Below are 21,845 nucleotides of genomic sequence, written 5' to 3'. Positions count from 1 at the left end.
CTAAAAGATCTCCGGTATCCCACCTTTTCCCTCTTAGATCTTCGGCTTCATGGTGCTCATTTCCAATATCTCCGGCTTCCCACCTCTTCCCTCCAATATCTCCGGCTTCCCACCTCTTCCCTCCAATATCTCCGGCTTCCCACCTCTTCCCTCCAATATCTCCGGCTTCCCACCTCTTCCCTCCAATATCTCCGGCTTCCCACCTCTTCCCGCCAAAATCTTCGGCTTCCCACCTCTTCCCGCCAAAATCTTCGGCTTCCCACCTCTTCCCTCCAATATCTCCGGCTTCCCACCTCTTCCCTCCAATATCTCCTGTTTCCCACCTCGTACCTCCCAGATCTCTGGCTGCCCTCTGCTCTCCCCTTACACCTCTGGCTGCCCACTGCCCTCCCCCTAGACATCTGGCTGCCCCCTGCTCTCCCCCTAGACCTCTGGCTGCCCCCTGCTCTCCCCCTAGACCTCTGGCTGCCCCCTGCTCTCCCCCTAGACCTCTGGCTGCCCCCTGCTCTCCCCCTAGACCTCTGGCTGCGCCCTGCCCTCCCCCTAGACCTCTGGCTGCGCCCTGCCCTCCCCCTAGACCTCTGGCTACCCCCTGCCCTGCCCCTAGACCTCTGGCTACCCCCTGCCCTGCCCCTAGACCTCTGGTTGCCCCCTGCTCTCCCCCTAGACCTCTGGCCGCCCCCTGCTCTCCCCCTAGACCTCTGGCTGCCCCCTGCTCTCCCCCTAGACCTCTAACTGCTCCCTGCCCTCCCCCTAGACCTCTAACTGCTCCCTGCCCTCTGGCTGCCCCGTGCTCTCCCCCTAGACCTTTGGCTGCCCCCTGCTCTCCACCTAGACCTCTGGCTGCCCCCTGCCCTCTGGCTTCCCCCTGCTCTCCCCCTAGACCTTTGGCTGCCCCCTGCTCTCCCCCTAGACCTCCGGCTGCCCCCTGCCCTCTGGCTGTCCCCTGCTCTCCCCCATGCCCTCTGGCTGTCCCCTGCTCTCCCCCATGCCCTCTGGCTGCCCCCTGCCCTCCCCCTAGACCTCTGGCTGCCCCCTGCCCTCTGGCTGCCCCCTGCTCTCCCCCTACACATCCTCTTCTATTTGCCTTTCTTTTGCCCCTGTAAGAGGGATCTTCCTCCATGTTCTGAGTAGGGGGTGTTCAGTTGGTCCCAGGGAAGCCCCTCACTGTCTAACTCCTCCCTCCATGTGAGGGGGCGGGGCCACTTTAGAAGATCCGCCTCTGCGGGCGCCGAGTCCCATTAAATCTTAACGGCTGACGTCATCAGACGGCGCCAGTCTCCTCCTGTACGCAGGGACCCTGCGGATAATCTCCCGGGCCGTGTGTCCCCGCACTCTCTGACAGAATCGCCTCAAACTGGGCCCGCCGCGAAACTTCCGCCCCAACCAACATGGCTGCCGGAGGCGTCCGGAAGTGACGTCAGGTCAGAGGTCAGGAATCCGGAAGTGCTGGTGTTCCCGGTGTGTGGGGTCAGTAGGACAGGTAACATGGAGGCGGTGAGGGGACTGCTGGTCCCGGGGATCCTCCCGGAGAAATGCTTCCACGAATTCTTTGTACATTTTAACCTACTGGAAGGTAAGTACCGGAAATGACCTTCACCCCACTCACCCACACAGCATAAACAACCCAGTGTTACTATTATTATTATTATATTATTATCATTATACAGAGAGTATTATTATTATTATATTATCATTATACAGAGAGTATTATTATTATTATTATTATATTATTATCATTATACAGAGAGTATTATTATTATCATTATACAGAGAGTATTATTATTATTATATTATTATCATTATACAGAGAGTATTATTATTATTATATTATTATCATTATACAGAGAGTATTATTATTATTATCATTATACAGAGAGTATTATTATTATTATATTATTATCATTATACAGAGAGTATTATTATTATTATATTATTATCATTATACAGAGAGTATTATTATTATTATATTATTATCATTATACAGAGAGTATTATTATTATCATTATACAGAGAGTAGTATTATTATTATCATTATACAGAGAGTATTATTATTATTATCATTATACAGAGAGTATTATTATTATATTATTATCATTATACAGAGAGTATTATTATTATTATATTATTATCATTATACAGAGAGTATTATTATTATTATCATTATACAGAGAGTATTATTATTATTATATTATTATCATTATACAGAGAGTATTATTATTATTATATTATTATCATTATACAGAGAGTATTATTATTATTATTATATTATTATCATTATACAGAGAGTATTATTATTATATTATTATCATTATACAGAGAGTATTATTATTATATTATCATTATACAGAGAGTATTATTATTATTATATTATTATCATTATACAGAGAGTATTATTATTATTATCATTATACAGAGAGTATTATTATTATATTATTATCATTATACAGAGAGTATTATTATTATTATATTATTATCATTATACAGAGAGTATTATTATTATTATTATATTATTATCATTATACAGAGAGTATTATTATTATATTATTATCATTATACAGAGAGTATTATTATTATATTATCATTATACAGAGTGTATTATTATTATTATATTATTATCATTATACAGAGAGTATTATTATTATATTATTATCATTATACAGAGAGTGTTATTATTATATTATTATCATTATACAGAGAGTATTATTATTATATTATCATTATACAGAGAGTATTATTATATTATTATCATTATACAGAGAGTATTATTATTATTATATTATTGTCATTATACAGAGAGTATTATTATTATATTATTATCATTATACAGAGAGTATTATTATTATTATATTATTATCATTATACAGAGAGTATTATTATTATTATATTATTATCATTATACAGAGAGTATTATCATTATACAGAGAGTATTATTATTATTATATTATTATCATTATACAGAGAGTATTATTATTATATTATTATCATTATACAGAGAGTATTATTATTATTATTATCATTATACAGAGTATTATTATTATTATATTATTATCATTATACAGAGAGTATTATTATTATTATATTATTATCATTATACAGAGAGTATTATTATTATTATATTATTATCATTATACAGAGAGTATTATTATTATTATATTATTATCATTATACAGAGAGTATTATTATTATTATATTATTATCATTATACAGAGAGTATTATTATTATATTATTATCATTATACAGAGAGTATTATTATTATATTATTATCATTATACAGAGAGTATTATTATTATTATATTATCATTATACAGAGAGTATTATTATTATATTATCATTATACAGAGAGTATTATTATTATTATATTATTATCATTATACAGAGAGTATTATTATTATTATTATATTATTATCATTATACAGAGAGTATTATTATTATTATTATTATATTATTATCATTATACAGAGAGTATTATTATTATTATTATATTATCATTATACAGAGAGTATTATTATATTATCATTATACAGAGAGTATTATTATTATTATTATTATATTATCATTATACAGAGAGTATTATTATTATATTATCATTATACAGAGAGTATTATTATTATATTATTATCATTATACAGAGAGTATTATTATTATATTATTATCATTATACAGAGAGTATTATTATTATATTATTATCATTATACAGAGAGTATTATTATTATATTATCATTATACAGAGAGTATTATTATTATATTATCATTATACAGAGAGTATTATTATTATATTATTATCATTATACAGAGAGTATTATCATTATTATTATTATTATATTATTATTATACAGAGAGTATTATCATTATTATATTATTATTATTATCATTATACAGAGAGTATTATTATTATATTATTATTATACAGAGAGTATTATTATTATTATATTATTATTATTATACAGAGAGTATTATTATCATTATTATCATTGTTATTATCATTATACAGAGAGTATTATTATCATTATTATATTATTATTATACAGAGAGTATTATTATTATTATTATATTATTATTATTATACAGAGAGTATTATTATCATTATTATCATTATTATTATTATTATCATTATACAGAGTATTATTATCATTATTATCATTATACAGAGAGTATTATATTATTATTATTATTATTATTATACTCTACCTGTGATATAATTAAAGTAGCTGATAGAATAACATAATTACCCACAGGCAGAAAAACACACATTTTCCCCAAAGTACAGAAAACACCCCAAAACATAATTTATTTATTTCCAATAGTTCAAATACCATTCGAATTATCGAATGAACTGGTGAATGGCCATAATAGTCTGTGTGTCCCTGGTTCGCGGGCTTCAATGTACCGAACGCCGCTGCATTCGTATGAAAGATAAACGAATGGCTGGAAGTCCCAGCGGTGTTTGTGTGGAAAAGTGTCCGAAAACAGTTCCAAGTGTTCAACAAAACATTGCTTGCCGTTCGACAGTTTAAGATGACCACCCAGCCATTCGTCAATTAAGCTGCGGTTAACCACAGCTTCTGGGAGGTTAACAGGCTGCACACTCCACTTGTGGGTGGTCCGGCTGTTCGTCGTTTGTTCGGTAAATGAACACCATAAGCCTGCTGAACTGTAGGAGGGAAAAGGCACGAACAAAGCCCTATCCACAGTTGTGAATCCAGGTCTAATACATGGGCCATGGTCACAGGGCAAGAGGCTGGCAAGCAGGCCTCTCCAAATCCCAGTGATGAAGGTGTTTTCGTCACAGTGGGTATTGCTATCAGTGGGAGAGTATTAAAGGGGGGGGGTCTGTATTACTGTCATAGAGGGATTGTACAGGGTATTGGCGATTTCAGATGTGACCCACTCTCTTTTCTCCTCCAGTTGTCTGCCTGAAAATCCTTCTCAGTAAGGTCCTGGGAATTGGTATCATTGTTGGATCCATATTAGGTGAGTGCCAATATAATGCCACAGATCTCCATCTCCCCCAATATACCGCTGTACTCTGCCCCCTAGCTCCATCATCCCCAGGATATTGCTGTACTCTGCCCCCTAGCTCCATCATCCCCAGGATACCGCTGTACTCTGCCCCCTAGCTCCATCATCCCCAGGATACTGCTGTACTCTGCCCCCTAGCTCCATCATCCCCAGGATACTGCTGTACTCTGCCCCCTAGCTCCATCATCCCCAGGATACCGCTGTACTCGGCCCCCTAGCTCCATCATCCCCAGGATACTGCTGTACTCTGCCTCTAGCTCCATCATCCCCAGGATACTGCTGTACTCTGCCCCCTAGCTTCTTCATCCCCAGGATACTGCTGTACTCTACCCCCTAGCCCCATCATCCCCAGTATACTGCTGTACTCTGCACCCTAGCTCCATCATCCCCAGGATACCGCTGTACTATGCCTCTAGCTCAATCATCCCCAGGATACCGCTGTACTCTACCCACTAGCTAAATCATCCCCAGGATACCGCTGTACTCTACCCCCTAGCTCCATCATCCCCATACTGCTCTAGCTCCATCATCCCCAGGATACTGCTGTACCCCATGCCCTTTAGCTCCATCATCCCCAGGATACTGCTGTACTCTACCCCCTAGCTCCATCATCCACAGGATACCGCTGTACTCTGCCTCTAGCTCCATCATTCCCAGGATACCGCTGTACTCTACCCCCTAGCTCCATCATCCCTAGGATACCGCTGTACTCTGCCCCCTAGCTCCATCATCCCCAGGATACCGCTGTACTCTGCCCCCTAGCTCCATCATCCCCAGGATACTGCTGTACTCTGCCCCCTAGCTCCATCATCCCCAGGATACCGCTGTACTCTGCCCCCTAGCTCCATCATCCCCAGGATACCGCTGTACTCTGCCCCCTAGCTCCATCATCCCCAGGATACCGCTGTACTCTGCCTCTAGCTCCATCATCCCCAGGATACCGCTGTACTCTGCACCCTAGCTAAATCATCCCCAGGATACCGCTGTACTCTGCCCCCTAGCTCCATCATCCCTAGGATACTGCTGCAATCTGCCTCTAGCTCCATCATCCCCAGGATACTGCTGTACTCTGCCTCTAGCTCCATCATTCCCAGGATACCGTTGTACGCTGCCCCCTAGCTTCATCATCCCCAGGATACCGCTTTACTCTGCCCTCGATCTCCATCTACCTTCAATACCTACCATCTACTACCGCCTTCTCTCTCCTCCTTCTGCAGATATACCTCTACACTTCCCCACCAGCACTGCCTCTTAAGTCTAACATCTTCCACCCCACATTGCTTGTTTACTATTCTTTCCAAGGTTGCACTCTGCCCTGATCCTCCATCCTACCCAGGCTCCCACTATGATATATTTCTACTCTGCTTTTTGACAAGCTGCAACCTAACTTCTGCCTTTTGGTGTGATGTTACCATGGCTTGACACTGATGTTGTTTTATTCCTAGTGAAAGTTCCTCAGATAATAAAGATTGTACGGTCTGGAACTGCTGAAGGGCTAAGCTTCAACTCTGTTCTCCTGGAGTTACTGGCGTTAACTGGGACCATGGTGTATAGCATCACACGTGGATTCAATTTTAGGTGAGACCTACTGCTTTTGACCCTGACGCCATCTGCTCCGTCTATGCCCTTGTCTAATTGGCGTCTACAAGTGCAGTCGTGGTGGGAGGACGCAACTACAATTCTCTATATAAGAATTTATTTTAAATTGCAAAACTCCATTATCTATCCTACCCAGGTCGTTCAAGTTTGTAAAATATTTCCTGAAGGTTTAAACATTGCCAGGTCCATGTTTGGATCGCTTGGACATTGACCCAGTCTTGTTGTAATTGTACTGTTTTCATGTCTTTATTGTTCTTAGACTGTTTAAAAGGCTGTGTTTCTTTTAATGTAATGTAACTGCCCACCTATTTCTCCACTAAAATACGGTATAGATGCCTGGCTCTAACGGACCCTCTGTGTAATAATGATCTAAATAAATCAAGCCTTTAATAGTGAAGCAATGAGCACGTAAACTGATCGTGAGGCAGTCTGTTACTGTCCCCAGGGTCGGTCCATGTGACTGGCTCGGACGTGGGAATAGTCCTGGCTTCTCATGGTTCCTCTGCTCTCGTGGTGGGGTGACAGGGTGAGGGTGGATATTGGGATAATCTCTCAATCACTTCCTCTCTTGTTTTTTTTTTTCCAGCGCCTGGGGGGAGGTTCTGTTCCTTATTATACAGACTCTTATTATAGGATTTCTCATCCAACACCTTGGAGGAAGAACAGCTTGGGGTAAATGTATAAATACTCTTCAGACTCCCTCTGATCGTACCATCCCCTTCAAACTCTGTCTCCTGTACCCACTGTGTAAATCTGTTCTGCTCAGTTATGCTGCCTATTCATATACAAAGCTGTGTTAATCTAGCCCTCTCCCTGGAGAGTGCTCTGTATACTCTGGCTGGGGGGGCGCTCTGTATACTCTGGCTGGGGGGGCGCTCTGTATACTCTGGCTGGGGGGACGCTCTGTATAACCTGGCTGGAGGGACGCTCTGTATAACCTGGCTGGGGGGACGCTCTGTATAACCTGGCTGGGGGGGCGCTCTGTATAACCTGGCTGGGGGGGCGCTCTGTATAACCTGGCTGGGGGGGCGCTCTGTATAACCTGGCTGGGGGGGCGCTCTGTATAACCTGGCTGGGGGGACGCTCTGTATAACCTGGCTGGGGGGACGCTCTGTATAACCTGGCTGGGGGGGCGCTCTGTATAACCTGGCTGGGGGGACGCTCTGTATAACCTGGCTGGGGGGGCGCTCTGTATAACCTGGCTGGGGGGACGCTCTGTATAACCTGGCTGGGGGGACGCTCTGTATAACCTGGCTGGGGGGACGCTCTGTATAACCTGGCTGGGGGGACGCTCTGTATAACCTGGCTGGGGGGGCGCTCTGTATAACCTGGCTGGGGGGACGCTCTGTATAACCTGGCTGGGGGGACGCTCTGGGGGACGCTCTGTATAACCTGGCTGGGGGGGCGCTCTGTATAACCTGGCTGGGGGGACGCTCTGTATAACCTGGCTGGGGGGGCGCTCTGTATAACCTGGCTGGGGGGGCGCTCTGTATAACCTGGCTGGGGGGGCGCTCTGTATAACCTGGCTGGGGGGGCGCTCTGTATAACCTGGCTGGGGGGACGCTCTGTATAACCTGGCTGGGGGGACGCTCTGTATAACCTGGCTGGGGGGACGCTCTGTATAACCTGGCTGGGGGGACGCTCTGTATAACCTGGCTGGGGGGGCGCTCTGTATAACCTGGCTGGGGGGGGCGCTCTGTATAACCTGGCTGGGGGGGGCGCTCTGTATAACCTGGCTGGGGGGGGCGCTCTGTATAACCTGGCTGGGGGGGGCGCTCTGTATAACCTGGCTGGGGGGGGCGCTCTGTATAACCTGGCTGGGGGGGCGCTCTGTATAACCTGGCTGGGGGGACGCTCTGTATAACCTGGCTGGGGGGACGCTCTGTATAACCTGGCTGGGGGGGCGCTCTGTATAACCTGGCTGGGGGGGGCGCTCTGTATAACCTGGCTGGGGGGGCGCTCTGTATAACCTGGCTGGGGGGACGCTCTGTATAACCTGGCTGGGGGGACGCTCTGTATAACCTGGCTGGGGGGGCGCTCTGTATAACCTGGCTGGGGGGACGCTCTGTATAACCTGGCTGGGGGGACGCTCTGTATAACCTGGCTGGGGGGACGCTCTGTATAACCTGGCTGGGGGGGCGCTCTGTATAACCTGGCTGGGGGGGCGCTCTGTATAACCTGGCTGGGGGGGCGCTCTGTATAACCTGGCTGGGGGGGCGCTCTGTATAACCTGGCTGGGGGGGCGCTCTGTATAACCTGGCTGGGGGGGCGCTCTGTATACTCTGTATAACCTGGCTGGGGGGACGCTCTGTATAACCTGGCTGGGGGGACGCTCTGTATAACCTGGCTGGGGGGGCGCTCTGTATAACCTGGCTGGGGGGGCGCTCTGTATACTCTGTATAACCTGGCTGGGGGGACGCTCTGTATAACCTGGCTGGGGGGGTGCTCTGTATAACCTGGCTGGGGGGGCGCTCTGTATAACCTGGCTGGGGGGGCGCTCTGTATAACCTGGCTGGGGGGGCGCTCTGTATAACCTGGCTGGGGGGGCGCTCTGTATAACCTGGCTGGGGGGGCGCTCTGTATACTCTGGCTGGGGGGACGCTCTGTATAACCTGGCTGGGGGGACGCTCTGTATAACCTGGCTGGGGGGACGCTCTGTATAACCTGGCTGGGGGGACGCTCTGTATAACCTGGCTGGGGGGGCGCTCTGTATAACCTGGCTGGGGGGGGCGCTCTGTATAACCTGGCTGGGTGCAAGGGGGGCTCTGTATAACCTGGCTGGGGGGACGCTCTGTATAACCTGGCTGGGGGGACGCTCTGTATAACCTGGCTGGGGGGGCGCTCTGTATAACCTGGCTGGGGGGGGCGCTCTGTATAACCTGGCTGGGTGCAAGGGGGGCTCTGTATAACCTGGCTGGGTGCAAGGGGGGCTCTGTATAACCTGGCTGGGTGCAAGGGGGGGCTCTGTATAACCTGGCTGGGGGCAAGGGGGGCTCTGTATAACCTGGCTGGGGGCAATCTATATACCCTGGCTGGGGGCAAGGGGGGGGGGCAATCTATATACCCTGGCTGGGGCAAGGGGGGGCAATCTATATACCCTGGCTGGGGGCAAGGGGGGGGGGGCAATCTATATACCCTGGCTGGGGGCAAGGGGGGCAATCTATACACCCTGGCTGGGGCAAGGGGGGCAATCTATATACCCTGGCTGGGGCAAGGGGGGGCAATCTATATACCCTGGCTGGGGGAAGGGGGGGGGCAATCTATATACCCTGGCTGAGGGGGGGGGGGCAATCTATATACCCTGGCTGAGGGGGGGGGGGGCAATCTATATACCCTGGCTGAGGGGGGTAATCTATATACCCTGGCTGAGGGGGGTAATCTATATACCCTGGCTGAGGGGGGGGGGGGGGGCAATCTATATACCCTGACTGAGGGGGGGGGGCAATCTATATACCCTGGCTGAGGGGGGGGGGCAATCTATATACCCTGGCTGAGGGGGGGGGCAATCTATATACCCTGGCTGAGGGGGGGGGGGCAATCTATATACCCTGGCTGAGGGGGGGGGGGGCAATCTATATACCCTGGCTGAGGGGGGGGGCAATCTATATACCCTGGCTGGGGGCAAGGGGGGGCAATCTATATACCCTGGCTGGGGGCAAGGGGGGGGGGGGGGGCAATCTATATACCCTGGCTGGGGCAAGGGGGGGCAATCTATATACCCTGGCTGGGGGCAAGGGGGGGGGGGGGGGCAATCTATATACCCTGGCTGGGGCAAGGGGGGGCAATCTATATACCCTGGCTGGGGGCAAGGGGGGGGGGCAATCTATATACCCTGGCTGGGGGCAAGGGGGGCAATCTATATACCCTGGCTGGGGCAAGGGGGGCAATCTATATACCCTGGCTGGGGCAAGGGGGGGCAATCTATATACCCTGGCTGGGGGAAGGGGGGGGGCAATCTATATACCCTGGCTGGGGGAAGGGGGGGGGCAATCTATATACCCTGGCTGAGGGGGGGGGGGGCAATCTATATACCCTGGCTGAGGGGGGGGGGGGGCAATCTATATACCCTGGCTGAGGGGGGTAATCTATATACCCTGGCTGAGGGGGGGGGGGGGCAATCTATATACCCTGGCTGAGGGGGGGGGCAATCTATATACCCTGGCTGAGGGGGGGGGGGGCAATCTATATACCCTGGCTGAGGGGGGGGGCAATCTATATACCCTGGCTGAGGGGGGGGGGGCAATCTATATACCCTGGCTGAGGGGGGGGGGGCAATCTATATACCCTGGCTGAGGGGGGGGGGCAATCTATATACCCTGGCTGAGGGGGGGGGCAATCTATATACCCTGGCTGGGGCAAGGGGGGGCAATCTATATACCCTGGCTGGGGGCAAGGGGGGGGGGGGGCAATCTATATACCCTGGCTGGGGCAAGGGGGGGCAATCTATATACCCTGGCTGGGGGCAAGGGGGGGGGGGGGCAATCTATATACCCTGGCTGGGGCAAGGGGGGGCAATCTATATACCCTGGCTGGGGGCAAGGGGGGGGGGCAATCTATATACCCTGGCTGGGGGCAAGGGGGGCAATCTATATACCCTGGCTGGGGCAAGGGGGGCAATCTATATACCCTGGCTGGGGCAAGGGGGGGCAATCTATATACCCTGGCTGGGGGAAGGGGGGGGGCAATCTATATACCCTGGCTGGGGGAAGGGGGGGGGCAATCTATATACCCTGGCTGAGGGGGGGGGGGCAATCTATATACCCTGGCTGAGGGGGGGGGGCAATCTATATACCCTGGCTGAGGGGGGTAATCTATATACCCTGGCTGAGGGGGGGGGGGGCAATCTATATACCCTGGCTGAGGGGGGGGGGCAATCTATATACCCTGGCTGAGGGGGGGGGGGGCAATCTATATACCCTGGCTGAGGGGGGGGGCAATCTATATACCCTGGCTGAGGGGGGGGGGGCAATCTATATACCCTGGCTGAGGGGGGGGGGCAATCTATATACCCTGGCTGAGGGGGGGGGCAATCTATATACCCTGGCTGAGGGGGGGGGCAATCTATATACCCTGGCTGAGGGGGGGGGGGCAATCTATATACCGTGGCTGAGGGGGGGGGGGGGCAATCTATATACCCTGGCTGAGGGGGGGGGGCAGGCAATCTATATACCCTGGCTGAGGGGGGGCGATCTATATTCCCTGGCTGGGGGGGCCATCTATAGACGCTGGCGTGCGGTGGGGTGTGCTCAATATACCCTGGGGGGACTTACAGTCCACAAATTCTTTTGTCACTCCTGTTTCCTTTGACCACCCCCACTACATGCCTCCATTGTCTTGCCCTATCTCTTTCTATAAGCCATTATATGTTTTAGACCATTTCTCTCTCCCTCTCAGGTACCCTGTTGCTTGGCATCTATTTTACTGTGGTAGCCATCCTATTGTCTCCTGTAACGCCTATGGCCGTCATCACAGGACTACAAGCCTTCAATATGCCAGCAGTCATTATAAGTAGGGTGAGTGTTGGTTCATGGATCTGCCCTGGATAGACCCACAGCGCCCCCTGTCTGTGTCACACTGTATGTGTATGGATAGACTCCTAGCTCCCCATGTCTGTGTAACACTGTATGGGTAAGGAGAGACGCATTGCGCCCCCTCTCTTTGTCACACTGTATGGGCCTATATAGACCTCTATCGCCCCCTGTCTGTGTCTCATTGTATAGGTAGGGATAGACCCATAGCGCCCCCTGTCTGTGTCACACGTTATGGGCCTGTATAGACCCCTGTCTGTGCCACACTGTATGGGCCTGTATAGACCCCTGTCTGTGCCACACTGTATGGGTATGGACCATAGCGCCCCCTTTCTGTGTCACATTGTATAGGTAGGGATAGACCCATAGCGCCCCCTGTTTGTCACACTGTATAGGTAGGGATAGACCCATAGCGCCCCCTGTATGTGTCAAATTTTATAGGTAGGGAGAGACCCATAGCACCCCCTGTCTGTGTCACATTGTATAGGTAAGGATAGACCCATAGCGCCACCTGTCTGTGTCACATTGTATAGGTAGGGATAGATCCATAGCGCCCCCTGTCTGTGTCACACTGTATAGGTAGGGATAGATCCACAGCGCCCCCTGTCTGTGTCACACTGTTTAGGTAGTGATAGACCCATAGCGCCCCCTGTCTGTCTCACATTGTATAGGTAGGGATAGATCCATAGCGCCCCCTGTCTGTGTCACACTGTATAGGTAGGGATAGATCCACAGCGCCCCCTGTCTGTGTCACACTGTTTAGGTAGGGATAGACCCATAGCGCCCCCTGTCTGTCTCACATTGTATAGGTAGGGATAGATCCATAGCGCCCCCTGTCTGTGTCACACTGTATAGGTAGGGATAGATCCACAGCGCCCCCTGTCTGTGTCACACTGTTTAGGTAGGGATAGACCCATAGCGCCTGTGGCGATACAGACTAATATCCTCCGTAGGTACTTCCACTAACTTGCACAGCTGATCACTATACTAAGTGTTATGACCTGGGCTTGGCGTCCCTTTATCCACAAACATTCACGTTAAAGCAGATCTTGGATAGTTAAAGCAAGGAAAAGGACAACCAGCTTCTATCTTGGTACAAACAGCCACAGCCTTTATTATCAAACAGTAACTGCCAGGCAGATATCTCAGCATGGGGGGAAGCTCCGCATCTTGTGCCATGTGACACATTAAAGTCTTTTTTTTGTCACAGCGCCCCATTGAACCAAAAATAGAATATGAGATCAGATAAAAACTTCGAAAGACTCAGTAGTGTAGCTCCCCCTGTCTGTGCCACACTGAAGGAGAGTGTCTTGCTAATGGTTTTGTTTATTTATCCTCAGCTTATTCAAGCCGTTACAAATTATAAAAATGGTCACACAGGACAGCTGTCTGCAGTAACTGTGGCACTTTTATTTCTTGGATCCCTTGCACGAATTTTCACATCCATTCAGGTAAGGAGAGGATAATAGCGTTGCCGCTGTCCGTGCTGTGTATACATGGCGTAGTGTGTGTGTGTGTGTGTGTGTGTGTGTGTGTGTGTGGAGGCTTGCATTGTCACTGTCTGTGCTGTACCTGTGCTGTGTATACATGGCATGGTGAAGTAGTGTGTAAGGGGAGGCTGGCTCTGCCGCTGTCTGTGCTGTACCTGTGCTGTGTATACATGGCATGGTGTAGTAGTGTGTGAGGGGAGGCTGGCTCTGCCGCTGTCTGTGCTGTACCTGTGCTGTGTATACATGGCATGGTGTAGTAGTGTGTGAGGGGAGGCTGGCACTGCCGCTGTCTGCGCTGTACCTGTGCTGTGTATACATGGCATGGTGTAGTAGTGTGTGAGGGGGAGGCTGGCACTGCCGCTGTCTGTGCTGTACCTGTGCTGTATATACATGGCATGGTGAAGTAGTGTGTAAGGGGAGGCTGGCTCTGCCGCTGTCTGTGCTGTACCTGTGCTGTGTATACATGGCATGGTGTAGTAGTGTGTGAGGGGAGGCTGGCTCTGCCGCTGTCTGTGCTGTACCTGTGCTGTGTATACATGGCATGGTGTAGTAGTGTGTGAGGGGAGGCTGGCACTGCCGCTGTCTGCGCTGTACCTGTGCTGTGTATACATGGCATGGTGTAGTAGTGTGTGAGGGGGAGGCTGGCACTGCCGCTGTCTGTGCTGTACCTGTGCTGTGTATACATGACATGGTGTAGTAGTGTGTGAGGGGAGGCTGGCTCTGCCGCTGTCTGTGCTGTACCTGTGCTGTGTATACATGGCATGGTGTAGTAGTGTGTGAGGGGAGGCTGGCACTGCCGCTGTCTGTGTTGTACCTGTGCTGTGTATACATGGCATGGTGTAGTAGTGTGTGAGGGGAGGCTGGCACTGCCGCTGTCTGTGCTGTACCTGTGCTGTGTATACATGGCATGGTGTAGGAGTGTGTGAGGGGAGGCTGGCACTGTCACTGTCTGCGCTGTACCTGTGCTGTGTATACATGGCATGGTGTAGTAGTGTGTGAGGGGAGGCTGGCACTGCCGCTGTCTGCGCTGTACCTGTGCTGTGTATACATGGCATGGTGTAGTAGTGTGTGAGGGGAGGCTGGCTCTGCCGCTGTCTGTGCTGTACCTGTGCTGTGTATACATGGCATAGTAGTGGTGTGAGGGGAGGCTGGCACTGCCGCTGTCTGCGCTGTACCTGTGCTGTGTATACATGGCATGGTGTAGTAGTGTGTGAGGGGGAGGCTGGCACTGCCGCTGTCTGTGCTGTACCTGTGCTGTGTATACATGACATGGTGTAGTAGTGTGTGAGGGGAGGCTGGCTCTGCCGCTGTCTGTGCTGTACCTGTGCTGTGTATACATGGCATGGTGTAGTAGTGTGTGAGGGGAGGCTGGCACTGCCGCTGTCTGCGCTGTACCTGTGCTGTGTATACATGGCATGGTGTAGTAGTGTGTGAGGAGAGGCTGGCACTGCTGCTGTCTGCGCTGTACCTGTGCTGTGTATACATGGCATGGTGTAGTAGTGTGTGAGAGGAGGCTGGCACTGCCGCTGTCTGCGCTGTACCTGTGCTGTGTATACATGGCATGGTGTAGTAGTGTGTGAGGGGAGGCTGGCACTGCCGCTGTCTGCGCTGTACCTGTGCTGTGTATACATGGCATGGTGTAGTAGTGTGTGAGAGGAGGCTGGCACTGCCGCTGTCTGCACTGTACCTGTGCTGTGTATACATGGCATGGTGTAGTAGTGTGTGAGGGGAGGCTGGCACTGCCGCTGTCTGTGCTGTACCTGTGCGGTGTATACATGGCATGGCGTAGGAGTGTGTGAGGGCAGGCTGGCACTGCTGCTGTCTGCGCTGTACCTGTGCTGTGTATACATGGCATGGTGTAGTAGTGTGTGAGAGGAGGCTGGCACTGCCGCTGTCTGCGCTGTACCTGTGCTGTGTATACATGGCATGGTGTAGTAGTGTGTGAGGGGAGGCTGGCACTGCCGCTGTCTGCGCTGTACCTGTGCTGTGTATACATGGCATGGTGTAGTAGTGTGTGAGAGGAGGCTGGCACTGCCGCTGTCTGCACTGTACCTGTGCTGTGTATACATGGCATGGTGTAGTAGTGTGTGAGGGGAGGCTGGCACTGCCGCTGTCTGTGCTGTACCTGTGCTGTGTATACATGACATGGTATAGTAGTGTGTGAGGGAGGCTGGCACTGCCGCTGTCTGCGCTGTACCTGTGCTGTGTATACATGGCATGGTGTAGTAGTGTGTGAGAGGAGGCTGGCACTACAGCTGTCTGTGCTGTACCTGTGCTGTGTATACATGGCATGGTATAGTAGTGTGTGAGGGGAGGCTGGCACTGCCGCTGTCTGCGCTGTACCTGTGCTGTGTATACATGGCATGGTGTAGTAGTGTGTGAGGGGAGGCTGGCACTGCCGCTGTCTGCGCTGTACCTGTGCTGTGTATACATGGCATGGTGTAGTAGTGTGTGAGAGGAGGCTGGCACTGCCGCTGTCTGCACTGTACCTGTGCTGTGTATACATGGCATGGTGTAGTAGTGTGTGAGGGGAGGCTGGCACTGCCGCTGTCTGTGCTGTACCTGTGCGGTGTATACATGGCATGGCGTAGGAGTGTGTGAGGGCAGGCTGGCACTGCTGCTGTCTGCGCTGTACCTGTGCTGTGTATACATGGCATGGTGTAGTAGTGTGTGAGAGGAGGCTGGCACTGCCGCTGTCTGCGCTGTACCTGTGCTGTGTATACATGGCATGGTGTAGTAGTGTGTGAGGGGAGGCTGGCACTGCCGCTGTCTGCGCTGTACCTGTGCTGTGTATACATGGCATGGTGTAGTAGTGTGTGAGAGGAGGCTGGCACTGCCGCTGTCTGCACTGTACCTGTGCTGTGTATACATGGCATGGTGTAGTAGTGTGTGAGGGGAGGCTGGCACTGCCGCTGTCTGTGCTGTACCTGTGCTGTGTATACATGACATGGTATAGTAGTGTGTGAGGGAGGCTGGCACTGCCGCTGTCTGCGCTGTACCTGTGCTGTGTATACATGGCATGGTGTAGTAGTGTGTGAGAGGAGGCTGGCACTACAGCTGTCTGTGCTGTACCTGTGCTGTGTATACATGGCATGGTATAGTAGTGTGTGAGGGGAGGCTGGCACTGCCGCTGTCTGCGCTGTACCTGTGCTGTGTATACATGGCATGGTGTAGTAGTGTGTGAGAGGAGGCTGGCACTACAGCTGTCTGTGCTGTACCTGTGCTGTGTATACATGGCATGGTGTAGTAGTGTGTGAGGGGAGGCTGGCACTGCCGCTGTCTGTGCTGTGTATACATGGTGTAGTAGTGTGTGAGGGGAGGCTGGCACTGCCGCTGTCTGTGTTGTACCTGTGCTGTGTATACATGGCAAGGTGTAGTAGTGTGTGAGGGGAGGCTGGCACTGCCGCTGTGTATACATGGTGTAGTAGTGTGTGAGGGGAGGCTGGCACTGCCGCTGTCTGTGCTGTACCTGTGCTGTGTATACATGGCATGGTGTAGTAGTGTGCGAGGGGAGGCTGGCACTGCCGCTGTCTGTGTTGTACCTGTGCTGTGTATACATGGCATGGTGTAGTAGTGTGTGAGGGGAGGCTGGCACTGCCGCTGTCTGTGCTGTGTATACATGGTGTAGTAGTGTGTGAGGGGAGGCTGGCACTGCCGTTGTCTGTGCTGTACCTGTGCTGTGTATACATGGCATGGTGTAGTAGTGTGTGTGAGGGGGAGGCTGGCACTGCCGCTGTCTGCGCTGTACCTGTGCTGTGTATACATGACGTGGTGTAGTAGTGTGTGAGGGGAGGCTGGCACTGCCGCTGTCTGTGCTGTACCTGTGCTGTGTATACATGGCATGGTGTAGTAGTGTGTGAGGGGAGGCTGGCACTGCCGCTGTCTGCACTGTACCTGTGCTGTGTATACATGGCATGGTGTAGTAGTGTGTGAGGGGAGGCTGGCACTGCCGCTGTCTGTGCTGTGTATACATGGTGTAGTAGTGTGTGAGGGGAGGCTGGCACTGCCGCTGTCTGTGTTGTACCTGTGCTGTGTATACATGGCATGGTGTAGTAGTGTGTGAGGGGAGGCTGGCACTGCCGCTGTCTGTGCTGTACCTGTGCTGTGTATACATGGCATGGTGTAGTAGTGTGTGTGAGGGGGAGGCTGGCACTGCCACTGTCTGCGCTGTACCTGTGCTGTGTATACATGACGTGGTGTAGTAGTGTGTGAGGGGAGGCTGGCACTGCCGCTGTCTGTGCTGTACCTGTGCTGTGTATACATGGCATGGTGTAGTAGTGTGTGTGAGGGGGAGGCTGGCACTGCCACTGTCTGCGCTGTACCTGTGCTATGTATACATGGCATGATGTAGTTGTGTGGGGAGGCTGGCACTGTCGCTGTCTGTGCTGTGTATACATGGCATGGTGTAGTAGTGTGTGAGGGAAGGCTGGCACTGTTGCTGTGTATACATGGCATGGTGTAGTAGTGTGTGTGAGAGGGGGAGGCTGGCACTGTCGCTGTCTGCGCTGTACCTGTGCTATATATGCATGGTGTTATAGTGTGTGTGAGGGGAGGTTGGCACTGTCGCTGTACCTGTGCTGTGTATACATGGCATGGTGTAGTAGTGTGTGAGGGGAGGCTGGCACTGTCGCTGTCTGCGCTGTACCTGTGCTGTGTATACATGGCGTGGTGTAGTAGTGTGTGAGGGGAGGCTGGCACTGCCGCTGTCTGTGCTGTACCTGTGCTGTGTACATGGCATGGTGTAGTAGTGTGTGAGGGGAGGCATTACCTGTGCTGTGTGTACATGGTGTAGTAGTGTGTGAGGGGAGGCTGTACCTGTGCTGTGTATAGTGTATTTGTGGGGGGACAGTCTCTGTCTGCACTGCATATATATGGCACGGTATAGTAATGCTTATGTCTTAGTCTATCGCTATGGCTAATCTTGCTGTGTCTCTTTTTCCAGGAAACTGGGGACCTGCTCATGTCACTGACATATGTTGTCTCATCTACCTGTAATGGTGTAATTTTAGGCCAGTTGCTTTATTACTGGAATGTCAGCTCAGTAGACAAGAAAAAGAAGACGCGTTAAAGGAAGTTTCCCTCCTCACCCATATGTCCTTCCATTTCCTTTATATCATTTTCTGTTGTTCGATTTTCCTACCCCTTCTGTTCTGGGACCAGAGTCCATCTCCCGTATCCATCAAATCAGTACAATGCCATTTTTTTGTTGTTGTTTTGGTGTTTGATTTTTCTTATTTCTTTTTTAATTGTTGGAAGCTGTGAACTGCTTTAATTAAAAAATATATATATATTTTAAATCTATTTGGTTTGCCGGAGAAATATACAGAATCTTCCTACTTGATCTGAGAGCAGTTTGTGTTATGATGTTACAAACTCTGCACATATTGATAAGGAAGGAAGTATTTGTGGAATGAGGGACTTGGCTATGGGGGCGGGGTTATGGTGCAGCATTGTGTAAAACCTTTAATATTGTGCAAAAACGATAAAGATTTGAGCAAATTACTGAGGCCAAACTCATCAATGCATTCAATTTTTATTGGTGCTCAGAGCGTCCCTTTAAGATGTATGTAGGATAGAGGCCAGTCCATAGGTCACTGTCAGGGGAGAGAAGGGGGGGAGGGCAATGCAGTATGTGGGGTATGGTGCAGACAGAGAGGGGGGTAATGCAGTATGTGGGGTATGGTGCAGACGGGGGGGGGCGGGGTAATGCAGTATGTGGGGTATGGTGCAGACAGAGAGGGGTAATGCAGTATGTGGGGTATGGTGCAGACAGAGGGGGGGTAATGCAGTATGTGGGGTATGGTGCAGACAGAGGGGGGTAATGCAGTATGTGGGGTATGGTGCAGACAGAGAGGGGTAATGCAGTATGTGGTGTATGGTGCAGACAGAGAGGGGGGTAATGCAGTATGTGGGGTATGGTGCAGACAGGGGGGTAATGCAGTATGTGGGGTATGGTGCAGACAGAGGGGGGGTAATGCAGTATGTGGGGTATGGTGCAGACAGAGAGGGGGGGTAATGCAGTATGTGGGGTATGGTGCAGACAGAGGGGTAATGCAGTATGTGGGGTATGGTGCAGACAGAGAGGGGGGGTAATGCAGTATGTGGGGTATGGTGCAGACCGAGAGGGGGGTAATGCAGTATGTGGGGTATGGTGCAGACCGAGAGGGGGGTAATGCAGTATGTGGGGTATGGTGCAGACAGATAGGGGGTAATGCAGTGTGTGGGGTATGGTGCAGACAGAGAGGGGGTAATGCAGTATGTGGGGTATGGTGCAGACAGAGAGGGGGTAATGCAGTATGTGGGGTATGGTGCAGACAGAAAGGGGGGTAATGCAGTATGTGGGGTATGGTGCAGACAGAAAGGGGGGTAATGCAGTATGTGGGGTATGGTGCAGACAGAGGGGGGTAATGCAGTATGTGGGGTATGGTGCAGACAGAGAGGGGGTAATGCAGTATGTGGGGTATGGTGCAGACAGAGAGGGGGTAATGCAGTATGTGGGGTATGGTGCAGACAGAGAGGGGTAATGCAGTATGTGGGGTATGGTGCAGACAGAAAGGGGGGTAATGAAGTATGTGGGGTATGGTGCAGACAGAGGGGGGTAATGCAGTATGTGGGGTATGGTGCTGACAGAGAGGGGGGTAATGCAGTATGTGGGGTATGGTGCAGACAGAGGGGGGTAATGCAGTATGTGGGGTATGGTGCTGACATAGAGGGGGGTAATGCAGTATGTGGGGTATGGTGCAGACAGAGGGGGGTAATGCAGTATGTGGGGTATGGTGATGACAGAGAGGGGGGTAATGCAGTATGTGGGGTATGGTGCAGACAGCGCGGGGGTAATGCAGTATGTGGGGTATGGTGCAGACAGAGAGGGGTAATACAGTATGTGGGGTATGGTGCAGACAGAGAGGGGGGTAATGCAGTATGTGGGGTATGGTGCAGACAGAGAGGGGGGTAATGCAGTATGTGGGGTATGGTGCAGACAGAGAGGGGGGTAATGCAGTATGTGGGGTATGGTGCAGACAGAGAGGGGGGTAATGCAGTATGTGGGGTATGGTGCAGACAGAGAGGGGGGTAATGCAGTGTGTGGGGTATGGTGCAGACAGAGAGGGGGGTAATGCAGTGTGTGGGGTATGGTGCAGACAGAGAGGGGGTAGTGCAGTATGTGGGGTATGGTGCAGACAGATAGGGGTAATGCAGTATGTGGGGTATGGTGCAGACAGAGAGGGGGTGGTAATGCAGTGTGTGGGGTATGGTGCAGACAGAGAGGGGGTAATGCAGTATGTGGGGTATGGTGCAGACAGAGAGGGGTAATGCAGTATGTGGAGTATGGTGCAGACAGAGAGGGGGTAATGCAGTATGTGGGGTATGGTGCAGACCGAGAGGGGGGTAATGCAGTACGTGGGGTATGGTGCAGACAGAGAGGGGGGTAATGCAGTATGTGGGGTATGGTGCAGACAGAGAGGGGGGTGGTAATGCAGTACGTGGGGTATGGTGCAGACAGAGAGGGGGGTAATGCAGTGTGTGGGGTATGGTGCAGACAGAGAGGGGGGTAATGCAGTATGTGGGGTATGGTGCAGACAGAGAGGGGGGTGGTAATGCAGTATGTGGGGTATGGTGCAGACAGAGAGGGGGGTAATGCAGTATGTGGGGAATGGTGCAGACAGAGAGGGGTAATGCAGTATGTGGAGTATGGTGCAGACAGAGAGGGAGTAATGCAGTATGTGGGGTATGGTGCAGACCGAGAGGGGGGTAATGCAGTACGTGGGGTATGGTGCAGACAGAGAGGGGGGTAATGCAGTATGTGGGGTATGGTGCAGACAGAGAGGGGGGTAATGCAGTATGTGGGGTATGGTGCAGACAGAGGGGGGGGTAATGCAGTATGTGGGGTATGGTGCAGACAGAGGGGGGGGTAATGCAGTATGTGGGGCATGGTGCAGACAGAGAGGGGGTAATGCAGTATGTGGGGTATGGTGCAGACAGAGAGGGGTAATGCAGTATGTGGGGTAATGCAGTATGTGGGGTATGGTGCAGACAGAGAGGGGGGTAATGCAGTATGTGGGGTATGGTGCAGACCGAGAGGGGGGTAATGCAGTACGTGGGGTATGGTGCAGACAGAGAGGGGGGTAATGCAGTATGTGGGGTATGGTGCAGACAGAGAGGGGTAATGCAGTATGTGGGGTATGGTGCAGACAGAGAGGGGGTAAT

General features: G+C 50.4%; 1 protein-coding gene across 1 annotated transcript; it reads left to right on the top strand.

The window, feature by feature from the left end:
* The first annotated feature begins 1,439 nt into the window (after positions 1 to 1,439).
* On the top strand, positions 1,440 to 18,916 carry MPDU1 (mannose-P-dolichol utilization defect 1). Its single transcript, XM_063449815.1, has 7 exons — positions 1,440 to 1,576; positions 4,910 to 4,975; positions 6,469 to 6,601; positions 7,209 to 7,294; positions 12,017 to 12,135; positions 13,491 to 13,601; positions 18,583 to 18,916. The coding sequence occupies exons 1-7, from the start codon at positions 1,489 to 1,491 to the stop codon at positions 18,706 to 18,708; spliced, it is 729 nt and encodes a 242-aa protein (XP_063305885.1). The 5' UTR covers positions 1,440 to 1,488; the 3' UTR covers positions 18,709 to 18,916.
* Positions 18,917 to 21,845: the final 2,929 nt, after the last annotated feature.

Source organism: Pelobates fuscus, chromosome 3 (genome assembly GCF_036172605.1).
Source record: "Pelobates fuscus isolate aPelFus1 chromosome 3, aPelFus1.pri, whole genome shotgun sequence".
Lineage (NCBI taxonomy): Eukaryota > Metazoa > Chordata > Amphibia > Anura > Pelobatidae > Pelobates > Pelobates fuscus.
Note: the sequence above shows the minus strand (reverse complement) of the source record. Positions and strands in the feature narration are given on the sequence as shown.